The sequence below is a fragment of the Pithys albifrons genome, chromosome 2 (genome assembly GCF_047495875.1).
Source record: "Pithys albifrons albifrons isolate INPA30051 chromosome 2, PitAlb_v1, whole genome shotgun sequence".
Taxonomy (NCBI): Eukaryota; Metazoa; Chordata; class Aves; order Passeriformes; family Thamnophilidae; genus Pithys; species Pithys albifrons.
In genome coordinates, this window is record NC_092459.1 from 36,098,536 (window position 1) to 36,113,125 (window position 14,590).

Consider the following 14,590-nt stretch of genomic DNA (forward strand, 5'->3'; position numbering starts at 1 on the left):
CCCAGAACTGAACACAGTACTCAAGGTGTGGCCTCACCAACACAGAGTACAGGGGAAGGATCACTGCCCTGGTCCTGCTGGCCACGCTGTTTTTGATACAGGACAGGATCCCATTGGCCTTCTTGGCCACCTGGGCACACTGCTGGCTCATGTTGAGCTTCCTGTCAATTAGTACTCCAAGGTCCCTTTCTGCCTGGCTGTTCTCCAGCCACTCTGTGCCCAGCCTGTAGCGCTGCAGGAGGTTGTTGTGGCCAAAGTGCAGGACCTGGCACTTGGCCTTATTGAACTTCATCCCATTGGAATCAGCCCATCTCTCAAGTCTATCCAGATCCCTCTGCAGAGCCCTCCTGCCTTCCAGCAGATCGACACTCCCTCTCAGCTTGGTGTCATCAGCAAATTTGCTGATGATGGATTCAATCCCCTCATCTAAATCATCAATAAAGATGTTAAACAGGACTGGACCCAATACAGACCCCTGGGGAACACCACTGGTGACTGGCCGCCAGCTGGATGCAGCTCCGTTCACCAGCACTCTCTGGGCCTGACTCTCCAGCCAGCTCTTAATCCAGGAGAGGGTACACTTGTCCAAGCCATGGGCTACCAGCTTTTCCAGGAGTATATTATGGGAGACAGTGTCAAAGGCCTTGCTGAAGTCCAGATGTGGGTCACCTGATCGTAGAAAGAGATCAGGTTGGTCAGACAGCACCTGCCCCTCCTAAACCCATGCTGGCTGGGTCTAATCCCTTGTCCATCCTGAAGGTGCTGTGTGATTGCACTCAGGATGAACTGCTCCAGAACCCTGCCAGGCACGGAGGTCAGGCTGACAGGCCTGTAGTTGCCAGGGTCCTGCTTGCAGCCCTTTTTGTGGATTGGGGTTACATTGGCCAACCTCCAATCAACTGGGACCTCCCCAGAGAGCCAGGACTGTTGGAAGATGATGGAGAGCGGTTTGGCAAGCTCTTCTGCCAGCTCCCTCATCCCCCTGGGATGGATCCCGTCTGGTCCCATAGACTTGTTAGGATCCAGCTGGCTCAGTAAGTCAGTAACTTTATCCTTCTGGAATACAGGAGGGGTATTCAGCTCCCTCTCCCTGTCTACCAGCTCCAGAGGCCAGTTGTCTTGAGGGCCACCTGTCTTACTGGTGAAAACTGAGGCAAAGTAGGTGTTAAGTACCTCAGCCTTCTCCTGATCTTCCTTAACTATATTTCCCTCCAAGTCCAACAGAGAATGGAGGGTTTCCTTGCCCCTCTTTTTGTTATTAATGTATTTATAAAAGGACTTTTTGTTATCCCTAACTGAAATAGCCAAATTTACTTCAAATTCCACTTTTCTTTCCCTAATTTTTTTCCTGCATGACCTAGCTCTATCTGTAAATTCTTCGTAAGTAGCCAGCCCTTTTTTCCATAGTCTGTAAACTTTCTTTTTATCCCTGATTTCTTGCAGAATCTCCCTATTTAACCAAGCTGGCCATCTTCCCCTCCGGCTGGACTTTCGGCACACTGGTATAGCCTGTTGCTGTGCACTCAAAATTTCCTGCTTGAAACATGTCCATCCCTCCTGGACCCCCTTGACTTTAAGGGTTGTTTCCCAGGGTATGCTCTGAATCAGTTTTTTGAATAGGCTAAAATCTGCTCTCCGGAAGTCCAAAGTAGAGGTTTTAATGGTGGCTCTCCTTACATCCCTGAGGACTAAAAATTCTATTATTTCATGGTCACTATGCCCCAGGCGGCCTCCAACCACTACATCATCTACCAGCCCCTCTCTGTTTGTAAACAGTAGGTCTAGCAGGGCCTTCCCCCTGGTAGGCTCATTTACCAGTTGATGAAGGAAATTGGCCTCTATACACTCCAGGAACCTCCCTGACTGCCTCTTCTCTGCAGTATGAAGCTCCCAGCAGATATCTGGCAGGTTAAAGTCACCCACAAGAACAAGGGCTGGAGATTTTGAGACATCCGCCAGCTGCTTGTAGAATAATTCATCTCCTTCATCATCCTGGTTGGATGGTCTGTAACAGACTCCCACAAGGGTGTCAGCCTTGTTGGCCTTGCCCCTGATTCTGGCCCACAGGCACTCAACCTTGTCACTGCTGACCTCAACTTCAACAGAGTCAAGAGACTCTCTAACATATAAAGCCACCCCTCCACCTCTCCTTCCCTGCCTGTCCTTTCTGAAGAGCTTGTAGCCCCTCATAGCAGCACTCCAGTCATGTGAGTCATCCCACCACGTTTCTGTGACAGCAACTATGTCATAGTTTTCCTGCTGCACTATGGCTTCCAGCTCCTCTTGTTTGTTTCCCATACTGCGTGCATTGGTGTTCATGCACTTCAGCTGGGACACTGATTTCATTCTCAACTCGGGCTCTATGCCCTTAGGCCTGTCTCTGGAGAGCCCAGTTGCCGTCCCTTCCCCCTTCAAACCTAGTTTAAAGCCCTCCTAACCAACCCTGCCAACTTATGGGCTACAGTTCTTTTGCCCTTCCTAGGTAAATGAAGTCCAAAAAAAAAAAAGAAAAATACAGGGGAGAGCGTGAACGCAGTCCCCCACTACCACAAATTATGCAGTTGAGTTTCCCGCATTTGGGGAAATCGCAGGGGTCAGCACACCTGGAGTGCAAAGAATGAGCCTCGGTTTGGGAAAACCACCTGCCTGATTATGGTGTCTCCCCTGCCAGGTAAGTATGGGCACCTGGACCTGCTGATAATGAGCTCCTCACTTTGTTTATGAGCAAGGCATTTTCTTGTACTCATCTACCACTGCTCTGTGCATCTCCAAGCCTGGGGTATGTGAAAGTCAGTGCAAACACCTACTACATTCTTTCAGTTGGTTTCATACCCTCAATATTCATTCATGCCCCTCTGCTGCATGTGTCCAGGCATTGCTTTGCAACGCACTACTTGACAGGTCCATTTGAATCAGCAAGAAACACCAAACACTGCCTTAATCCACCCAAATTCCTGCTTGTACATAAGAAGGGTGACCCCTTAGGCACAGTGATGTGGTCTACCTTGTTTATAGAGTGCTAACTAATGACAGGAAACCTGTTTGATTTCCTCTCCCAAGCCTCTGAATAGTCAACATAAGCTCACTTTCACCTGCTTTTGAGCTTCAACCGGTGTCTGAAAATGAAAACAGCCAATGCTTTCCTCTGAAAGACACCACAGTTTCGCTGCAAAACCAGTCCTTTCATGTTTCCAGTTTTTCCTTATTTTCTTCCTTCCTTTCCCTTTTAAAACTTATTTCCTTGCAAGGAGGAGATGTGCTTGCAGCTGGAATGGGAATGAAAGGGTAGCAACTTAAAAACTTAAATCTGTCAGGTAGAAGTTGCTGAAGGGAAATGGGAAAATAAATAGGAACAGATTCATTAAAAAAAAAAAAGAATTGAAAAGAAAACCATCAACACAGCAGACCAGAGACTGCTATAGTAATCCCAGCATAATCCTACTCCTGTCATAGGCAGCACTGTGCAGGATTAAAAATGTGAAAGGGAGAGTGGAAGTGAGTCAGACTCATTTCCTTCACCATTCACAGCATTTTTATTGCCTGTCTCCCTCTTCCAGGGAGCTGTCAACTGAAAAAAACAAAAAAACACCAAGTGTTTGACATGGACAGAGTCAATAACTGCACCAGGGCATTGCTGCAGTGAGAGACTAATGGTGTTTTACATCTGCACAGCACAAGTCTCTCAGCTGGTATTTTGCGAGAACCTACAACTGTGCAATGGGTGGGATTCATGTGACCTATGTAGAGCTGCCTGAAATGATGGGTTGGGACTACCTAGTGTTCAGGTCTCTGTTTTTGTCATCAAGGCTTTAGATGGCATTGCATCCTGCACGGCTTCTCCCTCCTTCTGGCTGTAGAAGGAGCAGAGATGAGACTCAGAAAAGATTTGGCATCTCACAGTATCTAAGGCAGGTGAGAGAAACTACCTGCAGAGTCTGAAAAAGGACAGTCAGTCTTTCCTAATATGTGAAAGAAAAACCCAGTGGGTATATTTTCTCATAAACTTTTGTTTCTAATAACTATGATTTTTATATGGGAAATGACTGTACTCTTTGGTTCAGGCTATTTCAAATTAGAAATGTAAGTGGGATCACTGCTACTTCCAGGAGTTACTCCAGCCAGAGCTAATCTCACATAGTTTTAAAATCTTCTCTATCAACACAATCACTCTTTCCCTGCATTTTTTACACAAGCAGCAGAAGCTCATTTTCCACTACACAACAAATAAACTGGCACCTTTTACCACTACTGCAGACTCTATTGCCCCCAGCTCTGGCTGATGCACCCCTGAGAGGACAACCAATCCACCCTTGTGAGAAACAAAACCTGTTTATGATTTTGCAGCATTTTCTCTCTGTATTAGCACTAGGATGCCAGTGTAAACGTCATTGCTTTGAGTGGCTAAGTCAGAGCAGTGATGTAGACAGACAGTCACTGACTCAGCATATGCAAGGGCCCATATACAACCAATTAAATCCTTCAAGCTTCACTAGTTAGTGCCAACTTGGATCATATGCCAGTTACTGCTGTGCTGCTCATCTACTGTACTAGTTACTGCTGCTGCTGCTCTCCCCCTCTCTTTTTCTCTGGAATAAAAGAAAGGACCGAGGGCTTGTATTCACTCACAATAAAATATAAATGTCAGTTATTGGGAATTTCTTTACCCCAGGCATAACATTAGCTTTTTCACTCGTTATGTATCTATATTTTGACATCATCTTCCCTGAGCTGCCAAGTGCTAGTAAAGACAATGAACTTCCCATGTCTGACTTTAACGTCACAATAACTAAAAGGACTCCAATATTAACCGTAAGAAAAAGTAACCATTGTGTATTGGGTATGGGAGAGTAGAACTCACAGTATAAGCCTGACCTTTATGAATGGTTCAAAGTCTTGGTCAGTTGCTCCAGAGTTGTAAGAAATAAAACTGTTCCCTTAGTGGCCTTAAACTGAAAGCCAGCTACTGAAAGCCTCTGATGTTTAAAATTGCCTTGTCCTTAGAAGGCTCTCAGGACTCACCCAAGTAATCTAGCATAGGGGCTGAATCATATCAATGCTTTTTTGATTTGGAAAGGGGTAATTTGCTTCACACTGAAGAGCCCGACATATTAATGTTGGCTTTCCAAGTATTTTCCTTGGTATGCAAGTCCATCTTCCACAAACACTCAGACAGAAATTCATGCCAGGACAGAAACTGAGGTGCATCCACCTATGTTGTGGACTCATTTGCCTACATGTTCTTTCACATCAGCAGGTCCTACTGCAAAGAGTATGTTCTATCACACACTAGACAATGATGGCCCTGTAGTTGCCTGGAGTCAATTCCAGCCTCTCCTCCCGAGGGCCATGAGAGGTGTTTGGGTGAGCAAATGCTGCCTGAGAGGGCACTGCTATGCACTGAGATGAGACAGCCTGGGTAGCCTTTTGATTTTCCACCTGCCTCAAAGAAGTGGGTAAGTAGCCTAGTCCTGTGGCTGAGGGCTTTAATTCAACAATCAGGACATGTGGGTGGGGTTCTCATCCTTTAGCCCATGGCTTGGACTTGTATGCAGATCACGCACTGCTGGTCCCTCAAATGCTGAGCTGACATCTTCCCATTCACTGCTTGCCTTGTCCCCAGCTTCCAGCCCTTCAAAGGGCAAAACAGTACAATACTCCTGCCCTTTATTAGGCTTTTCTGAGACCAGGGATAGCATAGAAACACTGACAGAAGCCATAGGTGCATTTAAGAAGTGCAGATCTGGTGGTGAAATGAGGGGGGATAAAGTGCAGTATTTCTCTAAAAAGATCTGCTTTTACAAAAGAAATTTAAAAATGGGAGAGTCTTTCAGGAGGTGGTGCAAGGTCTTCAGATCAGGGCACAACAGAGCTGGTTGCAGGTTGTAGGTGCAATGAAGTAATACAGTGTTTAAAAGAAGATCCTGCTGGAACTGCAAATTCTCAGTGTTGTTCTAATCCAGTAATTCTCTGCTACGAGTGTGGATACCATTCCTACCGAAGAGAGGAAAGAAAACAAAACTTCCATGAAGTTTATTTTACAAGATTGATGTTACAAGACCCCATTTCACTGTAAGTTGACAAACACAATTCCCTGTGCTCTGCTGATACCACTGAGGATCCTGGTCAGGAGAACACCTATCAAAAAAGAATGTGGAGAGTAATTTTGTAATTTGCCAAGTTGCAATGCTAATAGGATCAGGAAAGCAGGGGTGACTGATCACCAAACTGTGGGGTGGTATCGTATACCAAAGCAAGTCAACATCTGCACATGTATTTTTCTTGGTTGCCTTTCTTTGTATGCAATGCTCTTCAGTAAACAGAAATATCATGCAGTGAAGCAGATTCAGCTTAGATAACTCAGCACAGTTCCAGCAGGTTTCTGGTAGAGTAACTTTGATTTGTTACTCTTTTCTGGTGCTATGACTTCCAGGACTTTTCTAACCATCAGGAGAGGAACAGAGAAGGGGTTGTTGCCTGTCACTTAACATGGAGGAGTTTCGACTCTCACTGAAGGTTATTTACCTACAATATCCTCAACAGTCTAATTGCATTAGCTTTGCTTTTATGAAAATGTACTTTGAAAAGTGAGTCACTAACCCAAATGGGAAATTCTTTTGAAATACAAATAAAAAACACATTGAATGCAATTCTCTAGATAGTCATAGTTCTTGGAAAGCTCCATCTCTTATCTCTTCCTACCCTTGTTTATTCTTCTCCTAAGAAAACTCACTCATCAAATTAGACTGAGCTGAGATTTCTTTTTAACTGGTTTAGTAGTACAATACTTTTTACAATTTTTCTAGCAGGTACTCGTTGAAGAAAAGGAATATCAAGATAGTAGGTAGTGCTGAAGTTTCTGTTCCTAAGTAGGTTAAGAGACTGACAGACTACTTCCTTCTCAACAATTCATTATTTCAGGGTTTATTGTTTTGTTGTTGCTATTTTAAGCAGGACTGTCAGAATCCACATGCAAAGCATCAAGCTTTAAACCTTCTCTCTAGTATTATATCCCAATAATTGATTTTTAACAACCTATGGAGTCCTGAAAGACCTGAGTGAAAAGAGCAACACAAACTATTAAATATTTCTGTGAAGTCCCAATAGATCAAGTAACAGCCTTGTTCCTGCAACTCTGTAACATGGGGACAACCCACATTGCATTTGCTGCTTCTGCCACAAAGCCTTAAGAAAAGCAGATAACAGAAGAGTCTCAGTGGCTCCAGGAAGGGACACAACAGGCAAAGACATTCTGGAGAAGATTTACCAGTGGTGTTATGAGGATCACCACCTCCTGACATTTGGGACTGCCATCTGCACCCCCAGGAAGACTCGGAGGCAGGTCACAGAGCAGGGTCACCCTCACCCATCATGGCACTCATGCTGAGCCCTAGAATCCCCCTTCTGGCACTGAACAACTTTGGCCATATGTTCCTGAATGTCATACATCTGTGAGAACGCAGAATGCCCAAAAAAAGCAGTGAGAAAAAACCTTTCACCTACTTCTCACACAATCAATACATCAGTGAATGATGTTTTGTGACATTAATTCTGGCATTGACAGCACTCTGGGATCCAAGTTAAGACCAATAAGGTCCAAATTCCAGGGAAACTGAGCAGCCCTGTGAGATAAGTGAGGGTCAGAGTCCACCAGGCTTATTCCCATCAGGCATCCCACCCACATGAAAGCCCACTCGTAGCAGAAGAGGTTTCATGGACACTCTCCAGAAGGGCAAGTGCCTGCTTGTGACCTCCAGATATCTTATCAGGTGCTTTCTGAATAGATGCCCAGTAACACTGTGTCTTCTGATACGGTAGGGGGAAAGGGATCCGTCCGTCAGGACAGCAAGGGCAAACCGACAATTTCGGGAATAGAGAAAGATTCCCATGCAGCTTGTAGGGAGGTGAAGGACAGAAAGCTATCCATTTCACAGGGTTGTGAGTCTCTCCTGCTATTTTAATTGCAGCCAAGTGGCTAAAGTAGGTAGAGCAACTTCCTGCTGTTGTTAGATATTTTCAACTGCCTGGCTTAAGATATCCTTCACTGAGGTTTCTACAACAGCAGATCTTGCAGAATACACACCAAAGTCACTGTATAAATACAGTATTGTTTAATGAGGCTGCAGTGCCCTTTCCTGCATTGGTAACAACCTTTAAAAAATCATTTTTCAGACAAAATCTGTACCAAAGCAATGGTGCAATCTGTTTGCCCTTGGCTTGTTCAGGATAATGGAGTGCAACCTCATGGAGCATTAATTTCCTCACCACATTTTTAATGCCTAGCAGCCCTAATCAAAATGCCCTGGGAAATAATATTGAAAATAAAAAAAAAGGCGCCTTATCAGCAGTCCCAGGGAGAAAACTTGCTCAGCACAGTGCAGAAAATCTTCCCAGGAGGAGACCAGCAGCAAAACCAGGAGTGGAGCAAACCTTTCCTAGGAGTGCCCCAGAGCCAGAGATGTCTGCCTGTCAGCAGCACTCCAAGATGCCCTTCTGTAGCCTGCCTGTTTGCTCCCCTCATAAATGTGCTCACATCCATGGTCTCCCGCACACATTTACATCCTCTTTTTTTTGGAAACCACCACCAGTCCCCCATAACCTTCTCACTTCACTCTTCCAGGTTCACTTCTGCTTCAGCACATCTCCACACAATTAGCTAATTATGACAGCTAATTAATCATCAAACCCAAAAGGGGTAACCTCCCACCCTCTGCACTGCCACATGCTGAACATTATCCCCTGCTGAGCAAGCAGCATACATGGGTGGAGTCCTGCTGGTCCCATCACTCCCACTCCTTGCTTTCTTCTGTCCTTCATAAAGGCAGGACTTCACCGAGTATCCCTGGTATGGCCAAGCAGAGCTGCTGTACAGCTTCCCAAATGAGGTCCTACACACAGTATCTCAGGAAGCCTCTCAAGGAGACTTCACTCCTTTCTGCATTATCTCCAGGCTCTTCAGCCCTTCCTTAGAGCTAAGCAGCCAGGTAAGGGAACCACCCACATTCTAAAAGCTATCTTCCAGAGCCTGGGATGTAGTGGAATAGGCACTGAGGGATAGAATAAAGTTCACCCTTTTCATCCCTACTCCTAACTAAGCCTACCTGCTTCCGAACTGGGTGCTTTCAGCATATGAACCCCCCTAAACTTGCACTCACTGTATTACAAGCTCTTGGGAGTGTTTCAGCCTTACTAGAGGAATCTGATACATGATTTCACACAGTTGCACTCTAGGTGATGCAGTTTCCTAATGAAACTCTATGAAAACATCCAGTCTTTTCCACTTTCTGGGCTCCACATTACATATCCATGATTAAAGTCTGCCCTCAAACCAGTGACTTCACACAGACAATTTATTCAATCACATTTAGCCAGTTTATCACTGCAGCATCTCCAGCTGGCCCATCTCTAGTTTTAGACTGGGCCCTCTTTCTCCTCCTTCTCGGGGGAGAACTACATGTAAATTGACAGCTTGCTCTTCAGCCCCAGATCATTCCCCTGTCATTCCCTTAACAATCCTGGAAATTCAAGGATAACTTCTCTTTGAAACCATTTATGCAGAACTGCTAGAACTCAGTGCCAAACAAAATGTCACAAGCAGGGAACATGATCTCAGCTGTAACATAAAGGAGGCAAACCCCTACTACCTGCACATGCAACACACACATCTGCAAACACACCTACACACATAGAGGGAAGAAGGCTTGAATACCATTTGACAGCCCAGGGTGGCCAGCTATGCAATTGTTCAGGTAGTTTCACACCTCCTTCTCCTCCCACTCTATCTCCCTCCTCTACTCCAGCTGTTGGCAATATACTGCACTGACTCTTCAAGTATGCTGCTCAACCCTTGGTGTCAGCAAAGGCACAACTTGAGGTTGCCCAAACACATCAACAGCAATAATAAGAGGAGCTGGAACCACTCCAGAAAATTAAGGGTAAGCAACAGTGCTTTCTGCCACACAAGTAGGGGAGGGAGGAAGACAGGACACTGCTAGCAGACTTCTAAGCACATCAACGCACTCTCGCCATTCAGCAGTTTGCTACTGTTTCATACCCAAATTTTTAGAAGTGTCTAACACCTCAGAGGTCAAGTGGACCTATTTATGTGAACTCAAATGATGAGGGAATAACACTTTGCCTCTATAAACAAAGAAGGTGTTTGGGAAATGCAAAGTCATTTGAGAGAATTAAGGAGCAATTAATTGCATCACTACAACTGTGATATATGTACTTATCTGAAATCCCTACCTCATGTCCTCTGTCTTGTACAGGACATGATTCACTGTCTGCTTCTGAGAATGACCCAGACTCATCGCTGGAGTTTGTTCCATAGGATGGCTCACATTTAATCTGGGCTCGGACTGGGTTGTACAATCCATCCCCCACCACACCAGGCTCCTGGTGCTCTGGAGCCAGGAATCGAGGGCCTTGGGAGCAAGGGGAAGAGGAGAGCTCGCAGAGACGCAGACTGCAGGGAGAGCCGCCACTGCCGTCCTCTGCATACGAGTAGGAAGAGCATGAGCTGGAGGTCCTGGTTCTGGTTTCCAAAGGAGGAGAGCGAGGGCAAACTTTAATTGGCACCGGACAGCTGGTGTTCGGCCGCATCCTTCCCGGCAAGTGATCAGCTGTCAGTCCGCTGTGCGAATAGGTCTGAGAGCTGGGGAGAGACTGGCTACTGCCAGCCCACAGACCCTTTGGCACAGTCTCAGTGAGGTCTTTGTCCAAGCTGCTCACACCAGAATATGAATGCACCGAAGTGTTTACTTGGTCACAAGCGTTTGAAGAGAATATGACACTCCTCCTGTCCAGTTCCCCTTCTTGCTTACAGAGAGTTTCAAAGCCGGGCCCCCTGAGTGGCGATCCCACTGTGAAGTTGGAAGCATCCTTCTGCATGGCATGGGACTGTCCGTAGTTTCCCGTGAAAGGGACGTAATCAGTTTTGTGGTCACCCTGAGTTGTCCCTTTTTCAAAAGGGCATGCTGGACTCCTGCCAAAGTGCTGTTGGGAAGTGCTGGGGAAGCCAACCAAATCTATGCTTTTTGTTCTGTTGAAGAAAGATCGCAAGCAAGAAGGAGAAGACCCACTTTTTGGCCTGTCAACACAAGTGGGGCTTGGCTGTTTCCTGTCCATTTCAACATCCCCTTCTTTATCCCTGATGTCAGGTTCATCTCCAGACAGGCAAAGTGTGATGCTTTCTTCATCGTTCTCTTCATTCTGAGGCTCACTTTTTATCTGCCCCATGGCAAGTCCTGATTTGAGGCCATTTCCAGAGCTCTCTTCGCTGAATGTGCTTGCAAAACCTGAGGTACTGATGTGTGATGTGTTGTAGACATTCTTGGTACAAGCAAGCTGGTATTTCTTGTATCTGGGGTACCGTGTTACTGCATCTTTATCTAAATTGTCCTTGCTATCTCTCAGCATGTCAGAGGCAGGCAGTATCCCTTCCCCTTTGTCTGCTCCAGCAACAGTGGTTTCAAAACTGAAGGGCTCTTGGTGCATCCTCTCTCTTGGGCAGGATATTTTTGATGTCTCTGATTCCATTGTCTCCTCCTCATCTCCCTCCGAGTTCTCCTCATCGTGCATGCGCTGACAGGTGGTATCTTTTTTGCACAGGAACAGGCCATCTTCATTGTTCAGCAGTTGTGTCTGAAGGAAGCTGAAGCAGGAGTCCTCCAGGTTGTGCATGCGCAGGAATTCAGCGCAGTGGATGACCTCCTGGATGTTTTCTCTGCTGAGTAACAGCTTAGCAGTGTAGGCAAACTGTAACAATGGACCAAATCCCCTGACAGTGACCTGCAAAAAAGGAGAGGGAAATTGCCAGCGTTACCATCAGCTCTTGCTATCATCCCAAGTCATTCATCATGTACCTAAGATAACCTAACAGATCTGTCATTCAGAAAAAAATACTGCTCAGCACAAGTTATTCTTCTATCACACCAGCAATGATGCTACTTCTAGTAAACAGTGCTGCTCCTTTATGTGGCTCCTGTACATCATTGTACAGGTTGAAAACTGAGCACTACTTTTCCCAAATATCTTAAAGACCTATGAACTAAGCCTCTGCCCTAACAAAGGACTGAAAAACCTGCCGGATGTAGACACTGCTAATTCTTGGATGAATCTTATTTTAACTGTGCTACAACACACTGCCATGAAAATGACAATTCAATTTTGATTCTTCTGCCCTGATGGGAGGTCTAGTGAATAGTGGTTTCAAGGTTAAGACATGACCTAAATCTAAAAAGTGTTTCAGGAAGGAAACATTTAATATTACAGCAAAATCCAACAGAAATCACTTTTCTGCCTTTTTCAAGTGCAAACTGCTTTTTTTTCTTCTCAAATTTTTGCAAGCCATTGCTGAATACATAATAGGTAAGTACTGACTGCACAACTGACCCCATCCCATGGAGATTATTCTCCTCATACTATTCCTGATTTAAGTGAGTCTGAGGTACAGCTAACAGGAAAGAAATTCCTATTTATAGTTCAAATGATGGAAATTACCACAAGTCCCACCTTAGTATTTAATTTTCCACCAATTTCACTGTAGAAAGAGTAAAAACTGTTTCCAGAAGAGTGACCTGCAACCAACTTCCTCCCATCTTTTACAGTGGTATCTTTATATATAACTATCAAAGAACTTGCCAAGCCACATAGTAAGCTACAGATACTGTTTATTTTTGACCAAAAACTTCTAACTAATTTCTGTTAATTTTTTTCTCCCAATGGACATGAAATGAAGCTACTGGAAAACCTCTATTCTTCATAAAGCAGCAAGAGGCTGCTTCAAAAACGGGGCTCACTATCAAGAATAAAGGCTCATTTCCAAGTAGATTAAGTGTTTTGGGCACAAAGTTGAGATTCGGAAGACAACTCAATTTCCAATTGCACCAACCATCTACTACATGACTCTGGCAAGTCACTTCAGTCTCGCTTCACTGAGACACCTTCTTGTCTTGCTTGCAAGTAGCATTCACAAATCTGAGTTCCCTGTGCTTTGCATACCAAGAAAAGGCATCTAGATGGGATGCAGTGCATCCAGCACCTGCATTCTACGGAAGATTGTGATGCGCGGCCTGAAATCTTGTTTTGCATGTCGACATCTCTGGCAGGCATTCCTAGCTCATTTTCTTCTTTTAAAACAAACAAGAAGAGGAAGCACTACTGCTCCCTTTTTGCAAAATGGCGTGAAGATCAGAAGGGGGACCTAGAAAGTAGGAGTCAAAAGTCCCTTCCTCAGGCTGTGGGGACTGAAACACACATTTCCCAGCTCCTCAGAGGGATATACATGGGTTGGTATGGGACATGGAGTGGATTATGGGGTACCATGATAGGGAGTTGCTTTTCTCAGTTCTTGCAAATGAATTAACCCCACTGAGCAAGAAGCCACTTAAGAGGTTGGTGAGCCATCGGGGCATGAATTTGTGATGGTCTGATTCGTGACTAGGATGTATCTGAGTGAATAATTTCGTTGATCTCAATGAATATGCCTCAGGACCAGTGTCAGAGTTCACAGATTTTTATAGAAAATCTTGACTTCCAGAAACAAGCTTTTGTTATTCACAGATCTGTATTTGTGATGCCAGATTATGAAGATACCACAAGTAGTGCAGACTTTGATGAAGAGAAAAATATTTTAACACACCTCTAAAATAGCTCCAAATAGCTTTTCCATACATAATACTGCTGCTGTATCTGCTATTTTAAGAAGCAGTGCATTTTTATGCACGTACTTACACATTTGCACATTCCTGTTTTACAATACGCCTCTGGTACAGAATTACCAAGATTTACAGCTGGCTATTAAACAGATCTCTGCTTTATCAGCGTTACACTTTCTGCCTATTTGTTAGATTATCAGCTCACTAAAGGCCTATCTGCATTTTATCTATGCACCACGATTAACAAAATTGCTCGGGAACTTAATGAGCTACTTGCAAGCTGATGTTTGCTAAGATCTTCAGTGTGGGGGCTTACATATTCCTGCATATCTTGTAAGCTCCACAGCAGCAGCATAGCCCTGGAGGGACTATGGAGCACAAACTCAGCTCTCTTGGCAGTGGTGTCATTTGGCCACTAGGTGGGATGGCTAGAAAGCAAATTAAAATTGTTTTCTGTGCTGGGCAAGGGTTTCACCTGCCTGCCTGCCTGCTGCCCCAGCACAGGCACTCTGCAGATCTTCGGGCTGACTCATACAACCCCACAGAAAGGCTATCTCCCACACTGACTCAGGTTTTTGCACCAAGTAAATCACCATGATAACAAACAGCAGCAACACATCTGGTAGAGCTGCTCTGCGCTGGATGCATCGGAAGCAGAGCTTCAGACTGCCGTGGGCTCCCCACGATGCTCAGCAGATGCCTTAAGTGAAGGATGATGAAAGCTCTGAGAAAATGTGTGCCTTGACTTCCTTACAAGATTACCTGGTGATGCAACTTTCAGTCCTACAGTCTTCAGATCCAAAGGGGGAAAGTTACTTTTCAAACACCCAGCACTTGTTATTGCCCTCAGGGAGAAATCTCTCAAGTGCCAATGCTTGAAACTGCACAAACAATAACTCCGGAAACAAACGGGTGCAAAGCTTGTTGTCAAG

General features: G+C 45.0%; 1 protein-coding gene and 1 non-coding gene across 9 annotated transcripts in view; both read right to left on the minus strand.

The window, feature by feature from the left end:
* Nucleotides 1-14,590, minus strand: part of BACH2 (BTB domain and CNC homolog 2) — a 190,885-nt gene that overhangs the window by 10,090 nt on the left and 166,205 nt on the right. For all 8 annotated transcript variants that reach the window (XM_071548765.1, XM_071548767.1, XM_071548761.1 and 5 more), the window contains one exon: nucleotides 10,246-11,790. In XM_071548765.1, the coding sequence (XP_071404866.1) occupies nucleotides 10,246-11,790 (1,545 nt within the window). The remainder of the gene's footprint in view (nucleotides 1-10,245; nucleotides 11,791-14,590) is intronic.
* Nucleotides 2,516-2,679, minus strand: LOC139669128 (U1 spliceosomal RNA). The gene has a single exon (XR_011697184.1). It is a non-coding gene; the product is annotated as a U1 spliceosomal RNA (small nuclear RNA).